Below are 25544 nucleotides of genomic sequence, written 5' to 3' on the forward strand. Positions count from 1 at the left end.
TAGCTGTTAGTGCGGTTAGTGTCACTTCCATTACGGCCGCCACAGCCGATCTGATTCAAAAATCTGTTTCAGAAACAGACAGTCTCCTTTTTTTGTGTGTACTGACAAACAACAACAACAAAGATAACACAAAAAAAGAAAACAGCATCAGCCCTTTAGACTCTGTTTGCTACATGGTATTTTCTCCTCTTGTCTAAAAGTTAGAGGTGGGCGGATCAATCCCAATATCAATAATATCAATACCAACGTTAGTATTGAAATTGAATGATACCAGGGTCAAAAGATCGATACACTAGTTTAATTTCTTCTCCTGCGTGCACTGACTGCTGTGGTTTTATAAAAGTGGCGAACTGACTATGTCTGTGTCTGTGCCGCTGTCTCATAGTCCTCCCCCTCCCCCTCCTGTGTTTTGATGTTGCACCGTCACGCGGCTCAGCGGCACCAGGGTAACAAGCAAGCAGACTCCAAAAAAGAAGTTTGTTTCAAATTTTGTATAACATTTGTTCTGATGTGATAATTCTTTATACTTTGATATTCTAAGAAATTGAATCCAATAATGTGAGAATGTTAATTTATGTATTTGTTGTATTGTATTGTAGTCTTTAACTCTGCACCTCCAAAAAGATTTTGTTGTAATTTGACCTTAAAGTGATCATATTTTTTGTGATTTATTTCTCAACTAAATAATTCCACAAAACTTTTTAGGAAAAATTAGATTTTTTTTTACTGTCTTACTGTTTCTGAACATTAATGTTTACCATGACACTTAAGTATTCTGTAGTCATCTTTAAACTTTGCCTAAATTCTGTCCCAGGTTTTAACAACATAATCATAAGAAAAAAAAAAAAAAACTCATTAAAACACCTTTAGGTCCGCAGTTTGATGATACATCAACCTTAAATATTAAAAAGTATCTGTATTAGTATTGGTATAAGCAAAACTGGCCCTGTATTTACTTGGTATTGGATTGATACCAAAATTCCCAGTATCGTCCACCTCTACTAAAAGTCTCTAGTCCAGTCCCTGACAGTCTTAGTCATGGTCTTGTGAGCACAAACCTCATTTTATTAAATAAAATACTAACTTTTTGATGTGGATGTAGCGATCATAGAGGTCAGACTCTTCAGCCTGAGGGTCTGTTTGGGGATAAATTATGGTCCTTATTGTTACAGTTTTAACTGCAGGTTGTGTTAAACAAATTAACCTGGATTAACTCGCAGTCCTCTGAACTGAATTACTTTTCTCCCTCCTGCCCTTTGAGTGTTTGTTATATTACCTCTCTCTATTCTTTCTTTTCCTCTCAAACTACATTTTTATTCCGCTCACCTGCTCAGGGTTCTCTCAGGTAGCAGATTACTTTGCTCAGCAGCTCCCCTCTATTCTGCATGGGTTATCAGCTATTATTATTTACAACCACAGGTAACACCAGAGCAGGGGGATTATGCATGAAGTGAGAAGTGTGTGTAAATGTGTGTGTGTACAAATGTGCTCAGGGAAACGCTGGCCACATTACCATAATTCCCTCTTAAAACTATTTTTGTTCTGCTCATCAGCGCAAATTATTTCTCCCAAAAAAATCTCTCTCCCCCTCTCGTTGTGTTTTCTTTCCTGCAGTCCCCTCTCTAAGGCCTGATCATCAATCTAGCCTCTCCTCCGCTCTCCGAACACTCCAGACTCCCTCGATTCTAACAATACATAAACATTAGGCAGAAACAATTACCCGGCCTGGCTCGCTGTACCAAGAAGTTTGATATGAAAAATGATTGCTTTTCATGTTGAACTATGAGAACAAATGGAAACACGCAGAACAAGATTCCCTGGTGGAAATGGTGAAAAAAGAAAAAACAAAAACAGTTTCTTTACCAGGACGGTCTATTGGATCGACAAAAGAGAAAACTTGATTAAAGCAAATATAACATTTATCTTCGTATCTGTCTTTCGGATTTATCATGTACACGACTTCGGGACTTTTTCTTCTTGATCTGTTCCGACTGTAACAGTCATCACAAACTCTCAGAGTAGTAACAAGAGTAATAAAAGGCTGGAGTATTTTGCATCATAACCCCTTCCACTTAAAAAGACTTCAGGTGAAACTAGGCAAACCAGTGGCAAACATGGTTAATGTGTCACGAGCAGACACTCAGTTAGCAGGCTAATGTGGATTAAAAAAACTGAAAGAGTCACTTCACTTCGTTTAATACTGCACTTCCTTTAAGTTGAGGAACTAGAAAGAGACACACATAAGAAAGAATTGTCAGAGTGTGAGCAGCAGAAACTGAGATATCCTGACTTTAAGACCTTCAAGTGCAAAAGACTATACTACCCATCATGCAATGTGAAGGCATCTTTCACTGGACCGTTCTTGTGTTGTGAAAAAAAAAAAAAAAAAAACCCCAGCACATCTTCAACATTTTCATCTCAGATTAAAGCTTTGTACTATTTTTCCTTTCTTCACATCAACACACCTCCTTTGGGGGAGATACACTATTAAGAGATGCTAAAATGCATAGTTGCAAGTCAGTCAAATTACGTCAAACAAATACAGCTCCAATTTGCAACTGACTGGAAAAACCCATTGATCATCTGCATGAAGGAACAAATAAAGAAGGATCAGGGCAGCTCTATGAGAAAATCTGAGATCTTTAGAATATAATTGTCACTTTGGGAGAGAAAAATCCACGCTATAACAGGAAAAAAAATACATCAATGTTTTGAGAATAAAGTTTTAGATTAATTGAAAAAAAAAAGTAAATTCATTTGATTATGTTTTAAATTTTGGAAAAAAAAATACAAAGAAATTAATTCAAAGAACAAAAGTTATGACAGTAAAGTTCCCATTTCCACCAAGTGGTTCAGTTCAGTTCGTCTAAGTCAGAACACATTTTACGGCGTTTCCACTGACTAATCCTGGGACAGATCCCCAAATAACTGAGACAAGCTGTCACACTTTCTGGGAACCTTCTCTATGGGTGCCAGGCAAAACCAATCTGATCCCAGAAGGTGGCACTACAGCAATGCAGACTGTTGATTGGTGGAAAGAATCGTCACCTACTGTGTGACAGCGGCACACAGACTCTGGAGCAAAGTTTGATTTTCCTTTGTGTCAAAGAGCCACATGGAAATCACAAAGAAAACAAAGTGCTGGATGTCTTCCATCATTGCTCTTTGTTTACTTTGTTGCATTTTCCTTGTTTGTTTGATTTATTTCTGTCGCACGGCTATAGCACAGGCTATCGCGTAGCTCACACGGCTATTGTCACCAGGCCTACATCCTGACTAGGGGGCATGGTTGGGTGTGGAAACACAAACATCGGTCATAACCAATCCCAACCCATACCAAACTGATTGAAACCTGACTGCTTGGTGGAAACAGGGATTTATACTATTATAAAAATGAAGTTGGAACTTTTTAAGAAAGAAATTGCAATTAAAGTTGGTTAAGGAATGTAAAATTATGTAAATTGGGGTATGAGGAGAACATAATTTATCATTACGAAATCAAACTAACCAGTTAAGGTCAAACTGAGGTCACAGAGCTGCTGCTTACCAATCTCCTAAAAACATTGTGCAAACAAACCATCATCTTTAATGTTTACTGTTTTACGTAAAGAATAAAACTTTATTCTCTAATAACTAGTTATTCCCTCTACATCATGACCCTAGTACAGAGGTGCCTTGACTCATGAGTTTAATTTGTTCTGTGACTGAACTCTTAACTCAACTTAATGGCATGTCAAATCACTTTTACCCATTGAAATGAACTGAAATGCCAATAATCTTTTTCGAATTACCCAAAAATGACACATTTTTTTGTTAAAAACTTTAAAAGAAGAGTTATGAACTTCCACATAAGAAATATTGTTTAAAAACACAGCACATTAAAATGTACTGTGATAAAATATTTGTATTTAGTGTAATGTTTGGTAATTACTTTGGAGATCAGACGACTTAAAGATGCTGACAGAGGTGGAGGAGAAAGGCTAAAGTTCTATGAGGTCTGGTTCGTCCTCCCTTTCAGAAGGTTTCTGAAATGGGTTAGGCAATAGCACTGTCACACTCCCATTTGCAAACTTTTCTGAGTGTTTCTTTTGGAAAAAAAAATCTAAAAGTTTTGCAAAAAATAACCACAAGCACAAAAGCAAGCACATCCCTGACGCGTCCGCTGCAAGCTAACCCCTTAAAATGAACATGTGGGACATGATGTGGGGAAGTTCACCATGGCATTTGCTGAATCACAGGTGGGGTTTCTGAAGCTGGCCCATAATCTGAATATGAGTTCCCAACTCAAATTCAAAGCAAAACAAAAAAAAAAAATGTTGGAAAAAATTGTATCATAAAAATCTCATTAGTTGGGACACTCGTAAGTCAAGGTACAACTGTACTCTGTTGTAATATGTTCTCTCTTTTGAAGCTTCTTCTTGACTGCTTTGCATTCTGGGAGAAACTTTGCTGAGATATTTGAAAGTAAGTCATTTATCTGATGGTTTATTTATTTCTTTTCTTTTTTCTTTTTTTAATAACTAGGTCTAATGTGCTTTAATGACCAAAGTTGGTTTAAGTTATGGGCGCTGTGATAAGTTAAGCATTGGCTCAACAGTAAGCCATTAACACCTCATGATTGAGAAACACAAGAAGTGTCAAAATGTCTCTTTTTCTAAAATCTAAGTTCCTCTTTTTTCATAATAAACGTCCCTCTTGACTTATTAACACAGTTCATCGGTGCCGCGCTGCTTCAGTGGTATCAGCACAGTGTGCAGAGCTCCTGGAGCAAGATATCTGCACAAGCTGTTATCGTACTCAAAGGGGGGAAAAGGTGTTTTAAAATTATAATCAGGGCGGTAACATGATGTGGATGCATTAGTAAAATATAAACTCTTTAATGTATTTGTAGGCATATCACATGGAGTGCCAGAGGGTCCATTGCTACTTTGTGGGCTTGGGTTTTGTGCGATGCATGGCTAACCACAGTGAAAAAAAGCTATTGCAGTGCAATCACAAGCTACACAGTCAGGCTTCATCAGTACCTCATCTCACTGATGATATCTCCATTGTCTCCCAGAACCTGCACGCACCATCACCACCACATCAGCATGTCTGCTGACTTTGTGAGTGTGTGTGTGTGTGTTTCAGTGCATTATACTGAGTTAAGTGTGTTAATTTATGAGATCATTTTCTGTAGGGGCTGCAGATGAATATCAGGATGCTAAAGTGTGTGCACACACTCAGCATACCTCCATGTGTGTTTAAATATCAACATAGCAAAGAGAGCGTGTGTGTGTGTGTGTGTTTGTGTGTGTTGTTATGCAGTGTGCTGAGGGAGCGCTCGGCCCCTCGTTTAAGGGTCGAAAGATTCTGATCACCCCAAGACTCCATTAACAGAGCCGGAGAGGACGGGAGGGGTTTTCTTGTGCCACCAAGTGGAAAATTGAGTCCATGTCACAAACTAATCAAATCGCACAAAAGGTGAATGCAAGACGAGGAGAACTAAAACACACACACATACACACACACACACACTCGCAAACCCACAAGCGGGACTGACAAGTATCCATGCCATCTCAGGAAGTCGCTGACACACGCTGAAGATGACTGAGCAGACGCTGTTTTTTTTTGCAACAGCTTTTGAGTTAGCTTAGCTCTTTGTCAAGCTAGCGTTAGCATGTAACCCTGCAGGGGAATAGAAACACAACCCAGTCATTAAGTGTTTGCCTCAGAGGGACAGATTTGAGTGTTACACACGTTGTGGAAGACTTTTCTCAGACGTTTGACTCGAAGGACGTCATTGACGATGAGGAGTGAGATGGACTTCCTCCCAAACGGTGAAACACACTGTGGTGACATGCAACATGATGCTACGTGACTGTTTGCCTCTTCATGGAGTTATTGCTTTTATATCCCAGGCTTTGATAATCACAGAGGTTATTTAATAAGTGGAGGGCTGGTGTGGATGGAGGTCTCTGAAGGTAAAAGGGGCTTCCCTCTGCCCAGTTCTGCTCCTTTTTGTTAACTTTACAGCAGTGCATTGTGGTTCGCAGAGTTTTTGTGGGGTCAGTGTTGCAGGCAGCAAGTGTGGGTGTAGCCCTAACAACCCTGTTAACGTGTCCGCTGGTGCCCAGTGCCCCTGTGTCCTCCGCCCCTCCTCCCACCGTGTCTCTGAGCGCTAGGAGGAGGAGGTTTTGGTTTTGGATTGAGGGTCCTTCTTGCCGTTCTGGTGCACAGGAGAGTCACTGGAGGTCTTGGGTGTTTTCCTGGGTGGGCTCTGCTCGGCGACGTCGTGTAGGGAGGGCTCCCTGTACATGGCCACTGTGAAGGTAGAAGGTAGAAGTGGTTAGAAATGGTAGAGACACTGATATTCAGCAGCAACAAAGTTTCCTCAGGACGGATACTAAACACCGCCCCCTGGTGGCTGCCATTGGTCAGGTATCAGGTAACACTGGTGGATGTTTAATGTAACAGCTACTGACATCTCACTTCAACTCCTCAAAATTTAGATCCGAAAATTCAAGTTGAAAAATTCAGATCACAACATCCGGGCTTCCCAGGATAGGAAAGGCAATACACTGTATTGACACAAATCTAAGATTTATTTATTTATTTATTTATTTTTCCATTGAAAATTATGTGGAAAACCTGGGTGGTTACAGTAGAGGTCTAACCATTGACACATGCTGATAGTTTTCTAAAATTTTTTTTTTTTGTTTAAAACAAATATAAATTGAACAGGTATTTATCTTTTCCTGTAGATTTGAAATAATCTCCTCAGGGCTGTGTACGGGTGAGCTCTAGTGTGACCGTGAGCTCTGTCATCACCTGTCTTCTTCTTGTGTTTAATGAGTACAACCAGGGCTTGACATTAACATTTAACAGTTTACCCACCAGCCACTGTGGCTAGTGGTTTCTCAGAGTTACTAGCCACTTAGCATTTTCACTAGCCACTAGCCAATTAAGTTGTTGGATAATTATGTTCAATGTGATTAAAGCGGATGATGACATGGTAAAGTTTACTTGAAAGAGATTGAAAACCTTTTAAAATGTAAATGATCCCTGTGCACACTCACATTAAGACTACATGAATCAGGTATTCAGCTCTGAAACAGTTTTGCTCCTTAAATATGAAAATGTGCAGATTATTGAAACAAAGGAGGAGTTTATCATTGCATTTAATGAAAGTTGTGAAGGTTGAAAATTATTGAAAAGGTAAAAACTAAACTGAAAAATCTAGCTAGAAACACTGTCTGCTTAAATATTTATTTACAACAGTAATTTTTTAGTAATAAACTAAGTACCATACTTTCTGGACTATAAGTCACTCTGTAGTATAACCATACATTTTTTTAAAGTCTTAACAGTCAAAAAATGTATCATAAAGACAGAACATATACAAGTCACACTGGACCATAGGTTTCATTTATTTAGAATGATTTGGTTTGTTTACAGTATTTCCAGAGTGAACTTTTTACATATAATTTTGATAAGTGTTTGTTTATTAGAAGGTTTGTATATTGTTCCTTCAGCTCCTCGTATCTGTGACCAGTTTCTCTTCTCTAATTATATCGTCTCTGGTTTGTCATCTTATTTGGAGTGGATCATTACTTAACATGTCTCATTTGTTGGCCATGGACATCAAACTTTTTGTGGCTTCAGTGATATTTTTACTACTTTTCTCCTGTGTTTGTCTGGAGATCCTACATGTAACCATGGCTGCATTGTTTACATGTGAAATCAGCTGTTAGCAGCCTGTAGCATGTCAATGCCAACTGGTGTAAGGCCTGATGTTTCCCCACAAGGTGAGGAGAAGGAGGTGAGGATGACGTGCTGGTTCCTAGGTGTGAGTTGAAGTGACAACATGGACCTGTCCTTCCATCCATCGTTATTGGGAACATAAGATCTATCTCCAATAATTTGGACGAGCTAGCCGTGCTAACCCAGCAACAGAGGGAATACCAGAGGTGGAGGCTGGCTGAAGTGGAGAATGATGGACGGGCTGATGTCATCTATTTTCTTATGGACCGTTTTGCACTTTCTATACACTTTCTTACTTTTGTTTTCTTGATTGCTGCTGTGACTTCAATTTCGTTGTACTTGTTACAATGGCAATTAAGTTCTATTCTATTCTATTCTATTCTATTCTATTCCATTCTATTCCATTAAATAAATAATAATAAAACAATAATAATAAATCAACCTAGGAGTGATCTACCACAGCTGGAATTCACCTGCATTTGGCGGGTGTTAATGACAGTGGCGTGGCGTGGAGATTTTTTTTGAGGAAGCCAAGTGAGACAAAGCCTGTTATCTGTATTTTTTTTAGGGAGTGGGGTACATAAAAGGCTATGTTGCAGTTTGGATCGCTATTTCATGTAACGGACCTGTTAGAGTGCCCAGAGAGCGCTCGTTTTACTTACTTTGAACACCGACACACGCCCTTTAGCTCTCCCACCCTCACTCACTCATTCACACACGTTCATTGTCCTCTTGACTTAGCTTAAACATCTTATTAATTAATTCAACCGCCCACTTAAACACACAACCGGCCACTTCATGCACACTGCTGATGCGCTAACCTCCCTGATTTCATTCAGTGGCTCGAGGATGACGATACTGTGATTTGATTGGTTTGAGGCCAAAGACGGGGTGGCTTCCCTTGGCACAGTCTTGGTCAATCACAGATGAGCAGTGTCATGACCACGGCCTCATCTGATTGGTTAATCATTCTTGTTTTTTTTCACCAAGGGACGCTAACTCTGCTTGGCTTCCTTGCGGACAACAGCGTGCAGTATCGTATTTTCACCACGCATTCGCCACAGAACATTTAGGAGGGTGCTGTTTTACACATTGTAAAATGCTCAATAACTAGAGGAGAGGAATAAGGAAGAGATGACGGTGACAAAACACATAAGAAGTATCGAAACTGTTAAAAAGGAATATTTTCATTAAATCACAGCTACAGTCTAAAAAAAGAGAGGAAGCATGGCTTCCCTTGGCCTCCGGGAGAAAACGCCACTGGTTAATGACAAGCCCTGAGTACAACCTAAAGAGCGCCCCTGATGGTCATAAAAAATCTATGAATTAATCTCACTGTTGTTCAAACCAGTGGGGTCAAGGTGCAAAGCGTGAGAGAAAAGTAGTGGCTTTAAGTCCTTAAATTACAATGTTCTTCCACTCAGAGCACTGAGAAGTTATCAAGAAAAGAGTGAAGAAACTTTAGAGAATTTAGGCGGAGCATTTCAGATCCATCACTTCCTCACACTGGAGACACCAGGCAGGGTTTGGGCACTTTGCAATTAACACCAGAGAAGGTGACAAAAACAGTGACTCACAGGTTTTTGTGACTTCACCAGCTTGTACAGAATAAAGTTTTTGTACCTTCGATGAGTTTTGGGAGGAAGTGCGCAGCTCCCTTTGTCTTCTTCACGCGGTTCCCCTTCATGACCTGTCCGTCCCTGTTGATGCCGATGTACCACGCTCGTCCTGACTGGGTCTGTCTGTACAGGATGGATGAGTAGGTGACGTAGTAGTTCTCGAACACACACTCCTTAAACTTACACTCCGGCGTGAAGTGCTCCTGAAAGGGACAAAAACACACACACACACACATTGGGTCAGAGGAGAAGAATAACACATTTGGAGCGTCTGCCATTTTTTATCTCCTCTATTATTTATATATTTACTCGCCATTTCCACTGGCTCAGCTGGGAATGGGAGGAAATGGGGCCCACATTTCATCATGACAGGGTTACAGAAGCATCTGTGGCTGCATTACGGACGGGAACACACACACACACACACACACATTCATGGGCACGTTTGCCACATGGATGAAGTGCTTCCAGAGGTGGGATACCATAACTCAGCTTCTTAGGTTTACCTGTAACAAACAACAATCAGGTGGATCCTTCACCTTCTATATAGTTTAACGACCCTGCCTTTGGCCTTCAGCTCACACACACTCATGCACACACACAGTCTGCATTAGACAATACGTCAACGGCGGGACACCCCCCCTCTATATCTCGCCTTTGTTACAGCTCTCACACATTCCCTCTCTATCTCATATTCTGTCCTCTTCCCTTCATCCCTCCGTCATTTGGTAACCTTGTTGAGGAACAAACCAATTTGCGGGATTGATTTGGAGCCTTGATTTGACGGGTGAGCAGAAAAGGCCTGAATAAGGAGTTTGCTCTCCCTCTCATTCATTCCTCACTCAGCCTCTCCCACCTCCTCCGGCTTCTATCTCTTCTGTCTCGTCCTCAGCGGCGCCTTAACGCCTGCCTATATCCATTGTAGCGCACATAAACAAGCTAATTACATTGACTGTATCGCCCATTCTTTAATTACACATCCATTCACTTAGGCAGCCATTCATTTCCTCACCCACCCATTAACTTAGCTCTAATAGCACGGAGCCACATCAGAAGGTCTGGAGCCTGGTGGAAGGTGTAATCAGATTGCTATCATTAACTGTGTTTGCACTGCAGTGTGTTGCGTCTCATCTCTTCAATCAGTGTGAATGTGAAAGTATGAGTGTGTGTGAGTGTGTGGGTGTGTGTATCCACATGGGATGACTTCAGGATTAAAGCCTGCTTTGTAAATCACCAGCTCTCATCCCCCAGACGACGTGCTCGAGTTCATTAATTGAATAATTACATGATTGACAGTGAATGTGGCCATACCAGTAACATGAAGGGTGTGTGTGTGTAAATCTGCCTTTGTGACAGACTGATCAGTGCAGATCCTTGAAGACCACCACAAACCATGAAAAAGTAAAACCAGAGGCTGGAAAGTTAGTCAAGTTTTCTGATGTAAGGTCAGTTACATGTGAGGTGTTTTTCTCTTTTGGATGTCATGGTTCAGACTGCATTTTTCAGTGGTTAACAAAGGCAAGCATTCAATGACACAAGTCCTCACCTTACTTGAACTTAAGCACTGATGATTCAGACTCAAGAGCTGTCTGTATGAGGGCTCTGTGGTAGAAATTTCATTGTGCCTCATGTTTCTTCTTCTTGAAGAGCAAGTTCCTTGGAGAGGCCCAAGGAAGCAACTGGTTATAAGGATTCAATGGGACAGAGTGACTTGCTAACTTAGGATCCCATCTCTGCTTTTTACAGACGATGTGGTCCTATCGGTCTCATTGAAGACGGGGGTGTTTTGCAGCCAAGTGTGACACAGCCAAGATGAAGATCAGGGCCTGTTTGCACGTTCAGTCATTAAACAAACCGGACCGTTCTTAACGTTCTGTTATGAAACGGCCTGTTTGGCTGCAGCATTAGCCGCATACACGACTGCAAATAATCGTCCAGTAACTAATTACACCATGAAAGAGACGCAGGTGCAGATTATGTCATAATAAGGAGAACCTCCTGGAAAAACCCGATCAAACAAACTCAACTGTGCATGTCTACCACACATAAACAGTGATAAACCTGGCAAGTGGTAACAGTGTGACTGAGAGAAGATCAAGAAAAATATTTTTCAGTGGAAGAAGTGGAGATTTTATTTCAAGAATACACAAACTGCTGTTATCAGTGAGTCAATCAGGCAAACAAAGAGAAAGAGAAAGTTTGGTGATCTTGAACATAGTAAATGCCTGTGGTGTTTCTGAGCTCACAGTAGAAAACCTCAATAATAAAATCAGTAATATGAAAGCTGCTTTGAGGAACAAGTGCTGCAGCAATGCCCCAGTACCTTAATGAATCACTTTAAAGCAGTTTATGAACTCCAACATTTCATCACACACATCTTGGAAGGACTCAGACGTATAAAAGCAAAAGCGAATCAAACTTATAAAACTGATGGCAGTTAGCCTTGTCAGTTTGTCTTACTTATCTCATTTTTTATCTGAAAAAAACGTGTCTCCAAAATCTAAATTTGCTGTATGGCTGCACATCGCCACCTGTCCAAAGGATTTTCCACTGTCTTTGCATATTTCGTCTCAAATGGTAATGCATGGGGTGATGTCTGCCTTGAAACAGCTGAACAGGCGCTGTAATCCTGCCGTTAGCACCCGTGATGCTGGAGTGTATCTCCATTAAATTAAACACTCTTATGGACTGTTAACCTGGATTGTGCATACCACTAATTGATTTAAAAAAAATTTTTTTTGCCAATATTACAAATGTTCTGTTTTCCCCACTAATGGCTTTTCACGCATACGGGCCCAGGACCTCTACATCTGAGGCCATTGTTCTATGTTGGAAAAGGATGGCCTGCCAGCAGAAGAGTTGAGATTGACAGATGGATTGGGGGTATCAGCCATGATGCGGATGCAATACAGTTAGGAGACAGGTAAAACAGAAAGCAGGGCTCTCAATTTACCAGACAGCCCATTTTCAACCCTCACCTATAGCCACAAGCTGTGGGTTGTGACCGAAAGGACAAGATGGGGAATACAAGTGGCTGAAATGAGCTTTCACCACAGGGTGTCTGGGCTCAGCCTTGGAGATAGGGTTCAGAGCTTGGTTCCAGAAAGGCTCGGAGTAAACCCCCTGCTCCTCCACATTGTCAGGAGCCAGATGAGGTGGTTTGGACATCTGGTGAGGATGCCTTCCAGACGCCTCCCTGGGGAGGCATTTTGGGCATGTCCATCTGGGAGGAGACCCCAGGGTAGACCCAGGACGTGATGGAGAGATTATAACCCCATTTACACAACAACATTTCATCTGAAAACGCTACAACCTGGTGAAAAAAATCGGGAACATGAAGGGACTGAAAACACTGTAGTAAGCATGTCAGGCCTGTAGTTGGTTCTATAACTGTATTGTCCAGAAGCTGCTTTTGGTAGATCCACACTGAAGTAGAGTTGAGGTCTGGTGTATTGGTGAATGCAAAGTGCAGAAGTGGAGCAACAGATGCACATTTTGTTGAGAGACAGCAGATTCAGCTGCACAAGTACAACATGTTAGTCCATGATGATCGTATCAATGGCACTGTTGTACTGTTTTATGCGCTTGCGTGAAGCAGAGCATGACGTCAGCATTTTCACTGAAAACGGCGGCTTACCGTTTACATGGCAATGGTGTTGGCAGTGTTTCAGAAAAAATTCACTCTGGAGAACGTTTTCAAAAGTTTGTGTTTTATGTTGGCTAAAACGCTGTCTACGTATAAAAATGGGGCCGAAACGTATTGATACTTCTGCGTTTTACCCTAAAACTGTTGTCATGTACATGGCCCCTGTATCTTTCGCTGGCCTGGGAAGACATGGAAGCTGATGGAGGAAGCTAGGAATAGAGGTCCTTGGTGTTCCCTGATGACATTACAACCCCCACAACCTGGACCCAGAAAAGCGGTGACAGGTGGATGGATGAATGGATGGTCTCTTGAAGTTAAAATACCTTTTTTATATGTTGTTTAACTCAAAGTGATCCTCTGCTAACTTTGAGCCCTGAAAAGAAAAACGACTGCATTCGCAATCTCACCTCTGATCATTTCAGTCCTTAAGGCAGTTCCCAAAGTTTCCAGCCTGTTTGTATAAATCCACAACTAATCATCTGGCTGGAATTTCATCCATCACATTTCACAAGTTCTAATTAAATGAGTATTTTTTCCTTTTCCATCTTGGCTCATGTACTCTATCAAACACACACTCTCAGGGTGCCATCAGCGATGCTTCTTCAATAGGATAACACACGATTAAGCAGTCATTAATAGAGACACATCAGTCACACAGCCGACACACAGGGGACACGAGCACATCTGCTGCACAGCGTTTACTGTGACGAGACATCCTGCTGTTTTTTTCCTCTCCATCAAAAACAGAAAAAAAGAAAAAGAGCTGGAGTCCAAACACCTCTTCACTCTGATCGTCTAACAAGACACTGGAGTGGAGATAGTGTTTGATAACAAGTAAGAGCTAACTATCAGCTGAGTCTGATCACTCAGCAGGAGTCAGAGCAGACGTCCTAACAGATGCTGCAGTTCCTCTTGTGTTCAGCAGGGGCTGCTGCAAACACACAAGCAGCTCTGGGGCTTTCTGTCACGGCTCCTGCTGCTGCTGTTGATGCTCCAAAATTAACTTGTGTCTACCTGCCACTCCATAACGCTCTGCTCTATTCAAAGGGCTTCTTTATAGCACACTGAAAACACCACCTGAGTCACACAACGGATGCAAATCCACAGGAGGGATTCTTTCTGTGTCGCTTTTCAGGCAACAAACTTTGTGTTGTTTTGTTTATTTTAAAGCAGATTTTGCAGAAATGTGGCATCGTGTTACAGAGACGGATAGTACTGCAATGTATCAGCATCACTTTGTACAACTACAGGCCTTGTTAGCAGCTAATTTAGCTTTTTATTCTTGGTTAAGGCCATACAGACGAGAAAAAGAGTTTAAAAATATGTGGGGAAAAAAGATGGTACACAAACGACTGACTGACATGCACCAAAGAATCAGAGAGAGTCAGGGTCAATAGAAGAATATCTACACTCTCTGTTCACACACAGAGTTGTTGGGGAAACATGAGGATTGCGTGTGTGTTTTTATGTGCGTGGGTGTGTACATCCACTCATGCGTGTCTGCTGTTGTGACAGAGAGACATGACAGATCTCTTTTACATCAGTGGGAGGCCACCCGGCGCCAGATGACATGCATACACACACCCACACACATACACAAACACTCAGAGTCACAACATCAACAGTGACGGATGGACTGGTCGCCTCCTCCATCAGTCACACCCACAGAGAGAAGAGAGAAAGAGAAGGATGGGAGGACAGGGAGCAGCGGGAGGAAAGGGAACATGAAAAGAAAAGAGGACACACACGGGAGGAAGAGGAGAATGAAACGAGAGGAAGCACAGCAAGATAATTATCCAGTGATGACACACACTCACACTTACACACACACACACGTTTCACTTCATCCTTTGACATCTGAAGACATAATTTAGACATGTTCCTGGATGCACAGCTACCATTAACCATTGAGCCTCCCATGCGCTCAGCTGGGGGGTTGATTCTATGTGACACCTCTGTGAAAAGTCAATAGGCATTAGTACGGAAAAAACCTGGATTACGCTTTGATTGGATGGCAACGCAGCAACGTAACTGAGCGTGAAGAACTTAGAACGTCTTACAAGCTGCGATCGGGCGAACACAGGTTAATCCAGGGGCTTTAAGTCACAGACACTTATCGGCCGAGTCCCAGAGGACGAATGTATTTCGCCGCATCAATAGGGCACATGAATGACCACATGTGTGTGTTTGTACTGTATGTGACAACAGACACACATGAGATGTGTTACACTTTAACAGCTTTCAGTAAATGGTGTTTGTAGTTACACGTGTCAGCAACTACAGCAGATCAATCCTGGTTTTACTGTTGCACTCAAAGCTGCAAGAAATACACACAGCGAGATGGGTTACTGCAGGTCAACGCCAGTGTTCACCATTATGACTCATACCAAGGGTGACCAGCTACACAATCAGCAGAAACGGGATGATGTGAACTTAAGTCAAAAGTCTTGAGTCATGATTAAAGTTTAGAGGTCTAAAGTCAAGGTTAAATACAAATACTTGAAATGGTTTGTTGACCTTGGGCATTGCCTCCTCAACATGTACAGATGTTTTCTTTAAAGTGTGGCCAGCAGCCATCTCTCTGTACACTTAAATGAAATGTATGTAATGTATTGCCTTCTTTCCCTGCAGCCTATTGGTTAATTTTTTGTCACATGCTTCCTAGTCTCAGGGAACCAGCTAAATGGGAGTCTCTAAAAAGGCCCATTTACACCCAACCTTATGTTCGGATATGGATACGGACGGAGCCTTCTGTACATGCTCTGTGTTCATTTTGTCCATATTTCTGCACGTTTCCATTAAACTCACAGCTACGCGCCAAACAGAGCAGTACCACACCAAACTGTGGAGGTGGTTTTGCTGGTACTACCCAATACAGAGCTCAATGAGACATAAGAAATAACAATGGTGGAACATTCACAATGTATTAAATGGCCTCAACAACCACCGCCTGCCTCCATTTTTGTCTATTATGAAAGCAGTACATTAGCGATATCTCCTTCACTGTGGTCATGTTTGATTTTGAGTTTTTTTCTGTCATACACTTTTGACTCTTGGTTGCCCCTCCTGGTAGATGTATTGATTAACTGCAATGCAAACATAAAGAATGTATGGAAGTATGTGAGCAGTGACAGTAACATCATTTAAAAAGGACATACAAGATACATTTTCGTACATAAAGGAAGTATAAATGGGCTTTTATTCTGAAAACTTTTGCCAGTCACTGAGGCTTCTCACTATCTCACCATCTCACTATCAGTGCATGACTTCTGATTCATCCCTGCAGCCGCTGAAAATTTGACTTCCGTGCGGCTTCCGTAGCAGTCTGCTTGAGTCCACTAAACTGAGACTCATCTAAAAATGATAGCTTAAAGTATAACTGCAGAATGTTTTGTTGCATCTTTGAAAAATTACTCTTTACAAGGGTTACAGGCCTTAGGTTTCCAAACTTCAAAGTCACGAAACTTTCTAGAGTTACTGCAAGATGATCTCCAGTACTTCTTGAGATACAATGGATACGTCCATGGGGAAGTCTGAAAAGCTTGGAAAGATAATCAATTTGTATATTTATTTTTCTAAAAAATGGTATTCTTAGACTTTGATCTCGAGTCTTAACCTGATATTTTTAAGGCAAGTCTAAAGCTTATCCTTCAGCAAGTTTGAAGTCTTGGCTACTTCAGGTCTCGAGGGAATTTTAAGTTTCAGATCTTTTTAAGTCTAGTGAGTACCACTTCAACCCTCAACTAACAATCAAGTCTCAAATCTTTGCTCCTTTAGGTCTCAAGCTAGTCCCATGTTTTATCTTTAATGTCAAAAGCAAGTTTCAAGACTCAATACCCCTTTCAGCCTTGTGTTTTTCAAACATTTACCCTATAGGGAGTTGCTTGGCCTAGCAGCACAAATGCCTCATGTACAAAGGCTGAAATCTCTACTTTCCATTTTTCATGTCTGTCTTTCGCCATTCTACTTAATAAAGGAAAACATTTCCATACAGCAACCTTGTCCTTCTGTTCACGAGTCATTTTTAAGATCTTTTAGACTTGGGGAGGGTGTGTAGTTTCAACATTAACACGTTTATGAATTTCTCTAAGCTTTACGTGTAGATTGTTTAGTCTCATGCTTACAGGAAACTCAAAAAGGGTCTCAAATCTCAATCTGCTAGTCTCATGCAGGACTGGTCATGAAGCCCAAAGTCTTTGAAACTAAAATCAAGTCTAATCCTTTTTCAGCTGTGGTCACACTGATCTTCAATTTGTGACTCCTAACTTGGTTCAAGTCATGTGACTTGAGTCTCCTCGGTCTGTTACCTGTTCATAACAATAATAATAAGCTAGGCGCTACCCAAGTAGCTGCCTGTTGCTGCAGCTCTCTCGTCTTTGTCCGTTTCTTGTGATTTTTTCGTCTCTTTTTGTCATCTTTGTATTTGGAGTGGATCATCACTTTGTATGGTTCATTGTCGGTCACGGACACCAAACTTTTTGTGGCTTCGGCGGTATTTTTCACTACTTTTCTCCCATGTTTGTCTGGAGATCCTACATGTAACCATGGCTGCATTGTTTACATGCAAAATTAGCTGTTAGCAGCCTGTAGCATGTCAATGCTAACTAGTGTAGGGCTTGATGATTTCCCTCGAGCTGAGGAGGAGGCGGTGAGGACGACGTGCTGGTTCTTGGTTGTGAGCTGGGAGGTGACGACGTGGACCTGTCCTTCCATCCATCGTTGTTGGGAACGTGGGATCTAGCCCCGGGGGATGGATGAGCTAGCTGTGCTAATCCAGCGGCATCATGCTGTTCATGGACGTGGCTGACATTGGACGCCGCAACACATCGAAGGAGCTTCGCCTGCTGTGAGCAGACAGGATCCAGGAGACAGAGACTGAACAGACTGCTGGGGAGGCTCAGTCCTGGACCCTGTGGAGGTGGAGACTGGCTGGGCTGGAGAGTGGTGGACGAGTGGTGGACGAGCGGTGGACGAGCGGTGGACGGGATGTCGTCATCTCATTTCTTATGGACATTTTTGCACTTTCTATACTCTTTCTTGCTTTTGTTTTCTTAAATGCTGCGGTGACTCCTGAATTTCCCCTCGGGGATAAATAAAGTATTTTCTATTCTATTCTATTCTATAAACACAACACTCAAACTGGACTCTTCCTCATTGGCTCAGTGCCAGCAGTAGCGCACACCCACAGCCTCTGACCGTGACTATGTGGATGCACTCACTAGCTCAGCAACCACCTGTAGCATCACGTTTCTACTCAAAAGAGACCCGAGAGCTGTGCACTTGACTTGGCCTGTTAGCACAAGCTAATCACAGGTACACATGCCTGGTTAGCAGAAAGCTAACTCACATCGCTCTCCATCCCAAGCTGCTCTTCAAGTGCCTGAAAGCAAATGATAGTCGAGCCAAGCTCGTTGTTTAGGAAAAATCTTAATCTGTTTAGCATTTCGTTTCACTTTGGTTGTGTTTTTCTTGCTCTGTGCTACGTCTACTATCATCGCCACTCAGGATACCTTCTCCTCCTGGCTAATCAACACACAAAGTCACTTGCACACTGGGTGCTCTGAGTGGCTGATGTAACCATGCCTAGTCTCTGCCTATTAATGTCCAAAACACAACTAAAACATTAACATCAGGCTGAGGAGGGGGTTGGAAGCAGACATAGACACTGACACACAAGTATAGTAGCTGACGATTGAGCAGGATTTTTCCTGTAAAGGTTGACTTTTTTATTCTTTAGAAAATTCAGCAGACCCTACCTTTAAACAAACTGACAAACTTAATAAGTTACAAATTCAAGTCAGTCAACCAAATGTTTGACACATGAAATCTGCACCTTGCATTTTCCTCCTGTCTGTCATTTCACATCTAATAAAAAGGAAATTTCCATTAAAATATCCTGCAGAGGTTTGAAGGTACGTCTTGGGTTATAAAGTACTTTGAATTGATGCAGAATTCAGAGCTGCTTTCTTTCACTGAAAAAAGTATTTGCTCAGTGAGAGCCTCTCTGGTTCTGCGTGCTTGAATAGTTATATGACAAGGATTCTCTTTCATAAAGTGTCACTTAAAACATCTGAGAGGAGTTTGAGAAATAAAAGATGAGTCAATATCAATGCAATTTATGTCATCTCGAGGCTGCTGTATCACTTTGAACAAAATCATTCTTCAACAGAGCTTAGATTTTTATCCAGTTTAAAGGAGAGAGGACGCAGAAATTTGGCCGAAGATGAACACAACAGAGATATAAAGTGGGTCGTTTTTGTCCTTGCATGGCGGATGTTAAAATATTTACCTGCAGATGCAACTCAAAGATAAGAATCAGCACTGTCTGCACACAAAGAGCAAGGTGAGCCTCACAAAAGCTTGTTTACCAGCAAAGCTGATTATTATCTGAGCAAATGAGCAGAAAAAACACAACTTTAATTGAGGACAAACAGCTGAGGAAGCATCACGGGGGCTTGCAAAATAATTGTGTACAGATAGGAGTCATTATCATTTATTAATTTATGCACAATTTCTAGCCCTGCTGGCATTTTCTAAAGTGTTGTTATCAGCAAGTGTTCTTTCAAACTCTTTTCAGATGGCATCCCTCAGCAATTAGAGAGGGAGACTTCCATTTCAAACCAGCATGGTATTCTCAGGTGGACAAACACGCCAGCTCAAGTGTAAAAAGCATCAACATCAACAGCAATTAAGTGTTTTAGAGCGACTTTTTCAAAAACCATGTTAGCACAAATCAAGCTTTTGTTCTTGTTTTAGAGCAGCTGCTTGACCCTTGTTCACCTCTGAGCTGTGCTGTTAAAAAAATTCAGAAACGAGAGATAAGTTCCTCTGAAAGAGGAGGAATCATCTTCACTACAGCTCTGTAAGATTCTCTTCTACAACCGCCACATTCTGCAAACAAAGACTCAGCAACAGACTGAAGTTCATTTGCAAGCATTGTGTTGAAAAAGTCTGCTGCTTCTGTTCTTTGCTTTTAAATGGTGAAAAAATGGACAAAGCTAATATCTCAGTTATGCTATGTCTGACACGTATTTTTATACTTTATACGCTGTACAGGCAGCTCAATATTGTCTCGTAGAACAATATCATCACATGCGGTCTTAAAAAGTAGTATGGGAGGTGGAGCCTTTGGTAATCAGGCTCCTCTTATCTAGAATCATCCGCTGACTGAAGTAGGGGGGCAGACACTCTCTGTGTTAAGGAGTAGGAACCAGCTCTTAGTTATGCTGCCATAGGCTTAAGGCTCTTTCACACCAACATTAATTGGACTTTCAGACTTCCTTTGCAGTACGAACCAAAATGATAAGTGTGAAACCTCCCCTGGACCAAACAAACAGACCCATAGACTGTAGAAAAATACATAAATTTTCTTTTTAAAAAATGGACATCATCTTGCTTGGTTTGAAGTGAGGTCACCACAAGAACTGCTCCCCCTGGTGGCTGGCTGCAGTACAGGTCAAAAAAATCAGTCTCCTGTCATTCCAGATGGGCTGTGGTCAAACTTGAAGATATTATTTAGCTGCCTTGTATTCAAGTCCTCTTTTTTCTTACAAGTTTTATTTTCATTAGTCATTAGAAGTTAATAACTAGGTTTTCACACATTTTACAATGATTGACAGCTGCCGTTCTTGTGTATTGTTTTCAGGGATTTTAAAACATGTTGGAAGAGAGAGCCAAGAATAGACTCTCAAAAGACAAAGTAATAGTTATTTTTGTCACTTAGCACTCAGATTCTCCCTGGGTCCCTCACAGTCTCTACTGCGCAGACTCTGGCTGCAAACTGCTGCCAATAGCTGCACCTGTGACAGAGGTATCTTGGCTTCAAAACCATTAAATGGTAAATGGCAGAGCCATGTTGTCCACTCTAGATACAGTCAATGGCCAAACTTTGGTTCGAACAAAAGGGGTGGTCAAGGTCAACAACGGACCACACATGATCACGATTTGGTTCTTGCCCAACGTACGTTATTTTGAATGGCTTGGACCTTTGTACCAAAGACAGGAAATTATGAAATGACTATCAGAAAAAAAAAAAAACCATCATCAAAACAGAATGTGCCATGGAAGCAGGAGAGGAAGATGATGAGATGAAAAGTCTGATAAATATTTGATCAGACAACTTTATAAGGGGCCAACTGGAAAAGATACACAAAAATACTGAAACTTTCCAGTTGTTCTCCAAGGGGATGAAAGAGAGAGGGTACAAGGTGACAGGAGAATGTGGCAGCCCATGGTCAAATGACCAATCAGTGTTAATCATAGAGACACCATATCATGTAGTTTCTTCGAATTAGGTCTTTTAGTCCGTTTGCAAAAATGACAGTGTTAAACCCTAACAGACTAAACGAAATGTAAATTGTGTAACAAAACATGGACCTTAGTATGGACCGTGGTCCGGGCTTTCAGGTGTGAAAACACTCTTAGACTGTCGGGGGGAAACGGACACACAAGGTTTCTGTTTGCTCTATCTGTCAGCCTAACTTCAAATCTTAATTTCCCATAAAGTTAACCATGGCTCTCTCTGGGAGTCTCTGAGTTTGTCTTCTAGGTTGGATTGTTGTTGTGGATGGCCTGCTGCTGTGGACCTGTCATACTCCAGCTGCTACAAAACTTACAGTTTCACCGTAATCATCAAGCCCAGCTATGGACACTCTCTGTCACTTACCCTACCACAGTCTCCTTGGATGTCTGTCTGGTTTGTGCCTGTTAGAGGGAAGTTTTTCCTTTTCCATTGTAACTTTCTAAATGCTGCAAAGTGCTGTACTCATGGTGGGTTCAGATGAGATCAGACTTCTTATCGTGTCTTATCTTTATAAAGTAAAATTTTACAATCCTGAGTCAGAACCGAACATGGAGAGGCAGCATTCAGCTTCTATGTTCTAAATGTCTGGAACAAACTGCCAGAAAATATCAGGTCTGCTGAAACTCTGAGCTCCTTTAAATCCAGGTTGAAGACTCACTTTTTCACAGCAGCCTTTTTTTTAGAGCATTTTAACAATTCATTGTAATAACTGTTCCTTAAAAAAAAAAATATATATATATATATATAATTTTGCAACTCTAATCTTAAAATCAGTTTTAAAATCTATTTTAACTCTTTTTTTCTTTTAGTCTTATTGTTTTACTGTATCTTATTCATTTTAATCTGCTTTTTGATTTAATTTAAATCGTTTTCTTTTAATTAGTTCTGTCTTTAAAGCACTTTGAATTGCCTTGCTGAAATGTGGTATAGACATAAACTTGCCTTGCATGGCCTTGCCTATCATTAAAAGGTCCAGACCAGTTGATGCTTTTGGAAAGTGTCCTGGGATAACGTTCATCATAATTTGGCATTACATAGTACAGCTGGCTCCTTCAGTAAGATGGCCAAGCTAACAGTGCTAATATAGCACCAAAGAGAATCCCAGAGGGCAGAGTAGAATCATGCTATTTAAAGACAGGGCTAACATCAGATGCAAACGCCTCATCAGAAGGATTTTACCTGCTATAAATGGACAGGATACAGGAAAGCAAAACTGAACGGACTGGTGAAGAAGTCCAGCTCATCCCATGACCCTGTGGAGGTGGAAGCTGACTGTAAAATGAAGGACAAGCTGTCGTCTGGTTGGCCTTTTTTTTTTTTCTCCTCGTTGACATTTCTCACATTTTTCTATTTCTATATCCTTGAAAGTTTTGCACAATATATTATCTTCTAACTCTGAATTATCTTTCAGGAAAACAAAGTACATTCTTTTCTACAAATAAAGATTGATTGATTAATTGATTGATTGATGCTTGTTTTGTATGTTTTTTTGTTACGTATGATTACCAAAGAACAGTTTTGCTCAGCGTTTCTGGTATAACTTCGTTCAAGTTGTGAAATCAAAGCGTTTTGTGGTTGCCCTTAGACAGAACTTTAAACTGTTTGACAATCGCTGTTTCCAAAGTCAAGAAGTGCTCTTGAACCAGACAGAACAACAACTAAACACCTCTGTGTGGTAGGCATGCAAATGAGCTGTAGCAGCTATCAAACGGCTCTCAAAACTCACTGTGGCTCAAAAAGACCCGAAAACACACCGAACATCTGTTTTTTAAATGCCTTTTGCTGTCGTTCTCAGGCTAATTTTCACCTCTTGGCCTCTTGGTGCCATCTTGAACTCTCATGTGTGTCTGTGAGATGCTGACCGACAGAGAAGAGAACAAAGTTTTCACCAGATCAGGCTGAGCGGGGTCCTGGTTTGTGCCAACATTCTGGCATTTACAGGGACGCCCTGAGGAGTGCTGGAGCCCGACCAGGCCTGATGCAAGAAAACACACACAAACACACAAACGCACACACACAGTGGAAATATTATGATGCACTAACACACACACACAGATGCAAAGGCAGCACCACCTTAATAAATCACAGAAATCCATGACAAATCTGACTGAGAAAATGGGAAAATAAACAGGACACACGCATGAAATTGCACTTTGACAACTGCAAATGGGTGAAATAAAGGGAAGGCTCTCTCCTACACACACACACACACACACACACGCACGCACGCACACACACACACACAAACTGGCTGTTATGAGAACAGCTGGAGAGGGTGCAGGCCGGTGCACCAGGAGGAAGAAGAAGGAGGGAGGGAGGGATGTCCTCTGCCTCTCACCTTGACTGCCAGACCCTGGCTGTGCGTTTGGGGATTTTCCAAAGGGAACCAGAGTTAACCTGCTTCACCCCTACACTCAATTTCTCATCTCTCTTTCTCCTCTCCTCCCACATCTTCCCTTCCTCTCTCAGTTTCTATCTTTCTCCCAGCATCCTCTTCATCTCCCTCCATCCCTCACATTTCCTTGCATCTGCTTCCAAGAGGCCACGTGTGTCTGCACAGTGCTGCTGCCACATCAGAGGAGGAAGGTGTGTGTGTGTGTGTGTGTGTGTGTGTGTGTGTGTGTGTGTGTGTGTGTGTGTGTGTGTGTGTGTGTGTGTGTGTGTGTGTGTGTGTGTGTGTGTGTGTGTGTGTGGTGAAAGGGGTGGGACGGGAGGGTGTGTGGGGGGGTCGATCTGAGTTCAGGAAGGGAAGGAGCGAGTGAGAGGAAAGGAAGCAAGAGTGCTGACTCAAAAGAAAAGAGACAAGTGGTTTCTGATTCAAGAGGGGAAGGTCAGAGGAGAGGAGTTGGAGGCGAGAGGAGGTGTGAGCGTGCGGGGGAGTGTGAGTTTGAGTGTGTGTTTGTGTGTTTGTGAAGGCAGCGGTCCTCTTAGGTCAAACTGTAAAAAGACTTTGTGAAAGCTTTGTTGAGGGGGCTGACTAATTGCCAGTTTGCCACCTGTCAGGTTTATCTGTGCCTGTGTGTGTGTGTGTGTGTGTGTGTGTGTGTGTGTGTGTGTGTGTGTGTGTGTGTGTGTGTGTGTGTGTGTGTGGCTTGTGCACTTGGGATTTGGGGTCCCATCACTTCACTTCTGCAAATGTTCACCTACAGTTATTATGAGACCTGATGGCTCTTAAAAATGTCCTGACTCCATCCCCCACAGCACCTGAGCTCATATTGGACTGAGGTTTGGTCATTTGGAGCCGTCAGTCAAAATTCAATTCAGAAAGTGAGTAGAATATTATGACACTAGTCTATAACTGATGCCAGTTTACCTACATTAAGCTGCTTCTGAAGTCAAATATTCACAAATTATCACAGACATTTCCGCAGACCACAGGAGCACCCTCTTCTCCAATGGAGAGCATCAGGCTGATTTGGTGGAAAATGAGGTTCCACATTTGCTTAATAGATCATGCAGCATGGCTGATATTTGAGGAAAGTTGGCCAGAGATACTTTATTTAACTAAAGTTGTGGCACACTTAGAATTATTGGTGTTCTGGACTGGTATTTCAATGTTCTGTCTTGCTGTTTTTGGATTCAGATGAAGGCACAGCTTAAAGTGATATTCCGGGATGGAACAAGTTGGGTCCTATCACAAGGTTTAGGGCAGAAATGACCCCTACAGCAGTGTTTTTTATGCAGCAGAAGCCCAGAGCGCACACACCAAACACCCCCTCCCTGCTCCTCTGCTGACACACAAACACACACACATAAACAGACTCCCACCGACAAAATCTGATATCGGTCTGCATTCACGCTTTATTTAGAGAATTTTCAGCGCATTACTTTCACACAAAAACACCGCTAAATAAGGCTCTAGGTCTCATCGTGTCTCTTCGTCCTGGCAGACTACCTGCGTTTGTTTATATCTGGCACGCCAAGCAGTGAGCGCCTCGTAGCTAGCTGTGGCTCTGCAGCGGAGGTAGCGCCGTTTTACGACACGATGAGAACTAGAGCCTTATTAAGCGGTGTTTTTGTGTGAAAGTAACGTGCTGAAAATTCTCTAAATAAAGCATAAATGCAGACCTATATCAGATTTTTTTGGTGGGAGTCCGTTTATTTGTGTTTTTGGTCAAGTAAAATATGACCCCGTCTGAGTGCAGAGGAAACTGGCAGAGGAGCAGGGAGGGAGTGTTTGGTGCGTGCGCCCTGGGCTTCTGCTGCACAAACACACTGCTGTAGGGGTAATTTC

General features: G+C 41.8%; 1 protein-coding gene across 1 annotated transcript in view; it reads right to left on the reverse strand.

Moving 5' to 3' along the window:
• Nucleotides 1–878: 878 nt before the first annotated feature.
• Nucleotides 879–25544, reverse strand: part of fgf11a (fibroblast growth factor 11a) — a 154420-nt gene continuing 129754 nt past the window's right edge. Inside the window, exons 5-6 of the mRNA XM_074662254.1 lie at nt 9367–9565; nt 879–6303 (exon numbers count right to left, since the gene is read on the reverse strand). Coding sequence (XP_074518355.1) covers nt 6161–6303; nt 9367–9565 — 342 coding nt within the window. The 3' untranslated portion in view covers nt 879–6160. The remainder of the gene's footprint in view (nt 6304–9366; nt 9566–25544) is intronic.

The sequence above is a fragment of the Halichoeres trimaculatus genome, unplaced genomic scaffold (assembly GCF_033239565.1).
Source record: "Halichoeres trimaculatus isolate MK-OKI-2021-1 unplaced genomic scaffold, fHalTri1.1 fHalTri1_scaffold_22, whole genome shotgun sequence".
In the NCBI taxonomy this organism is placed as follows: Eukaryota; Metazoa; Chordata; class Actinopteri; order Labriformes; family Labridae; genus Halichoeres; species Halichoeres trimaculatus.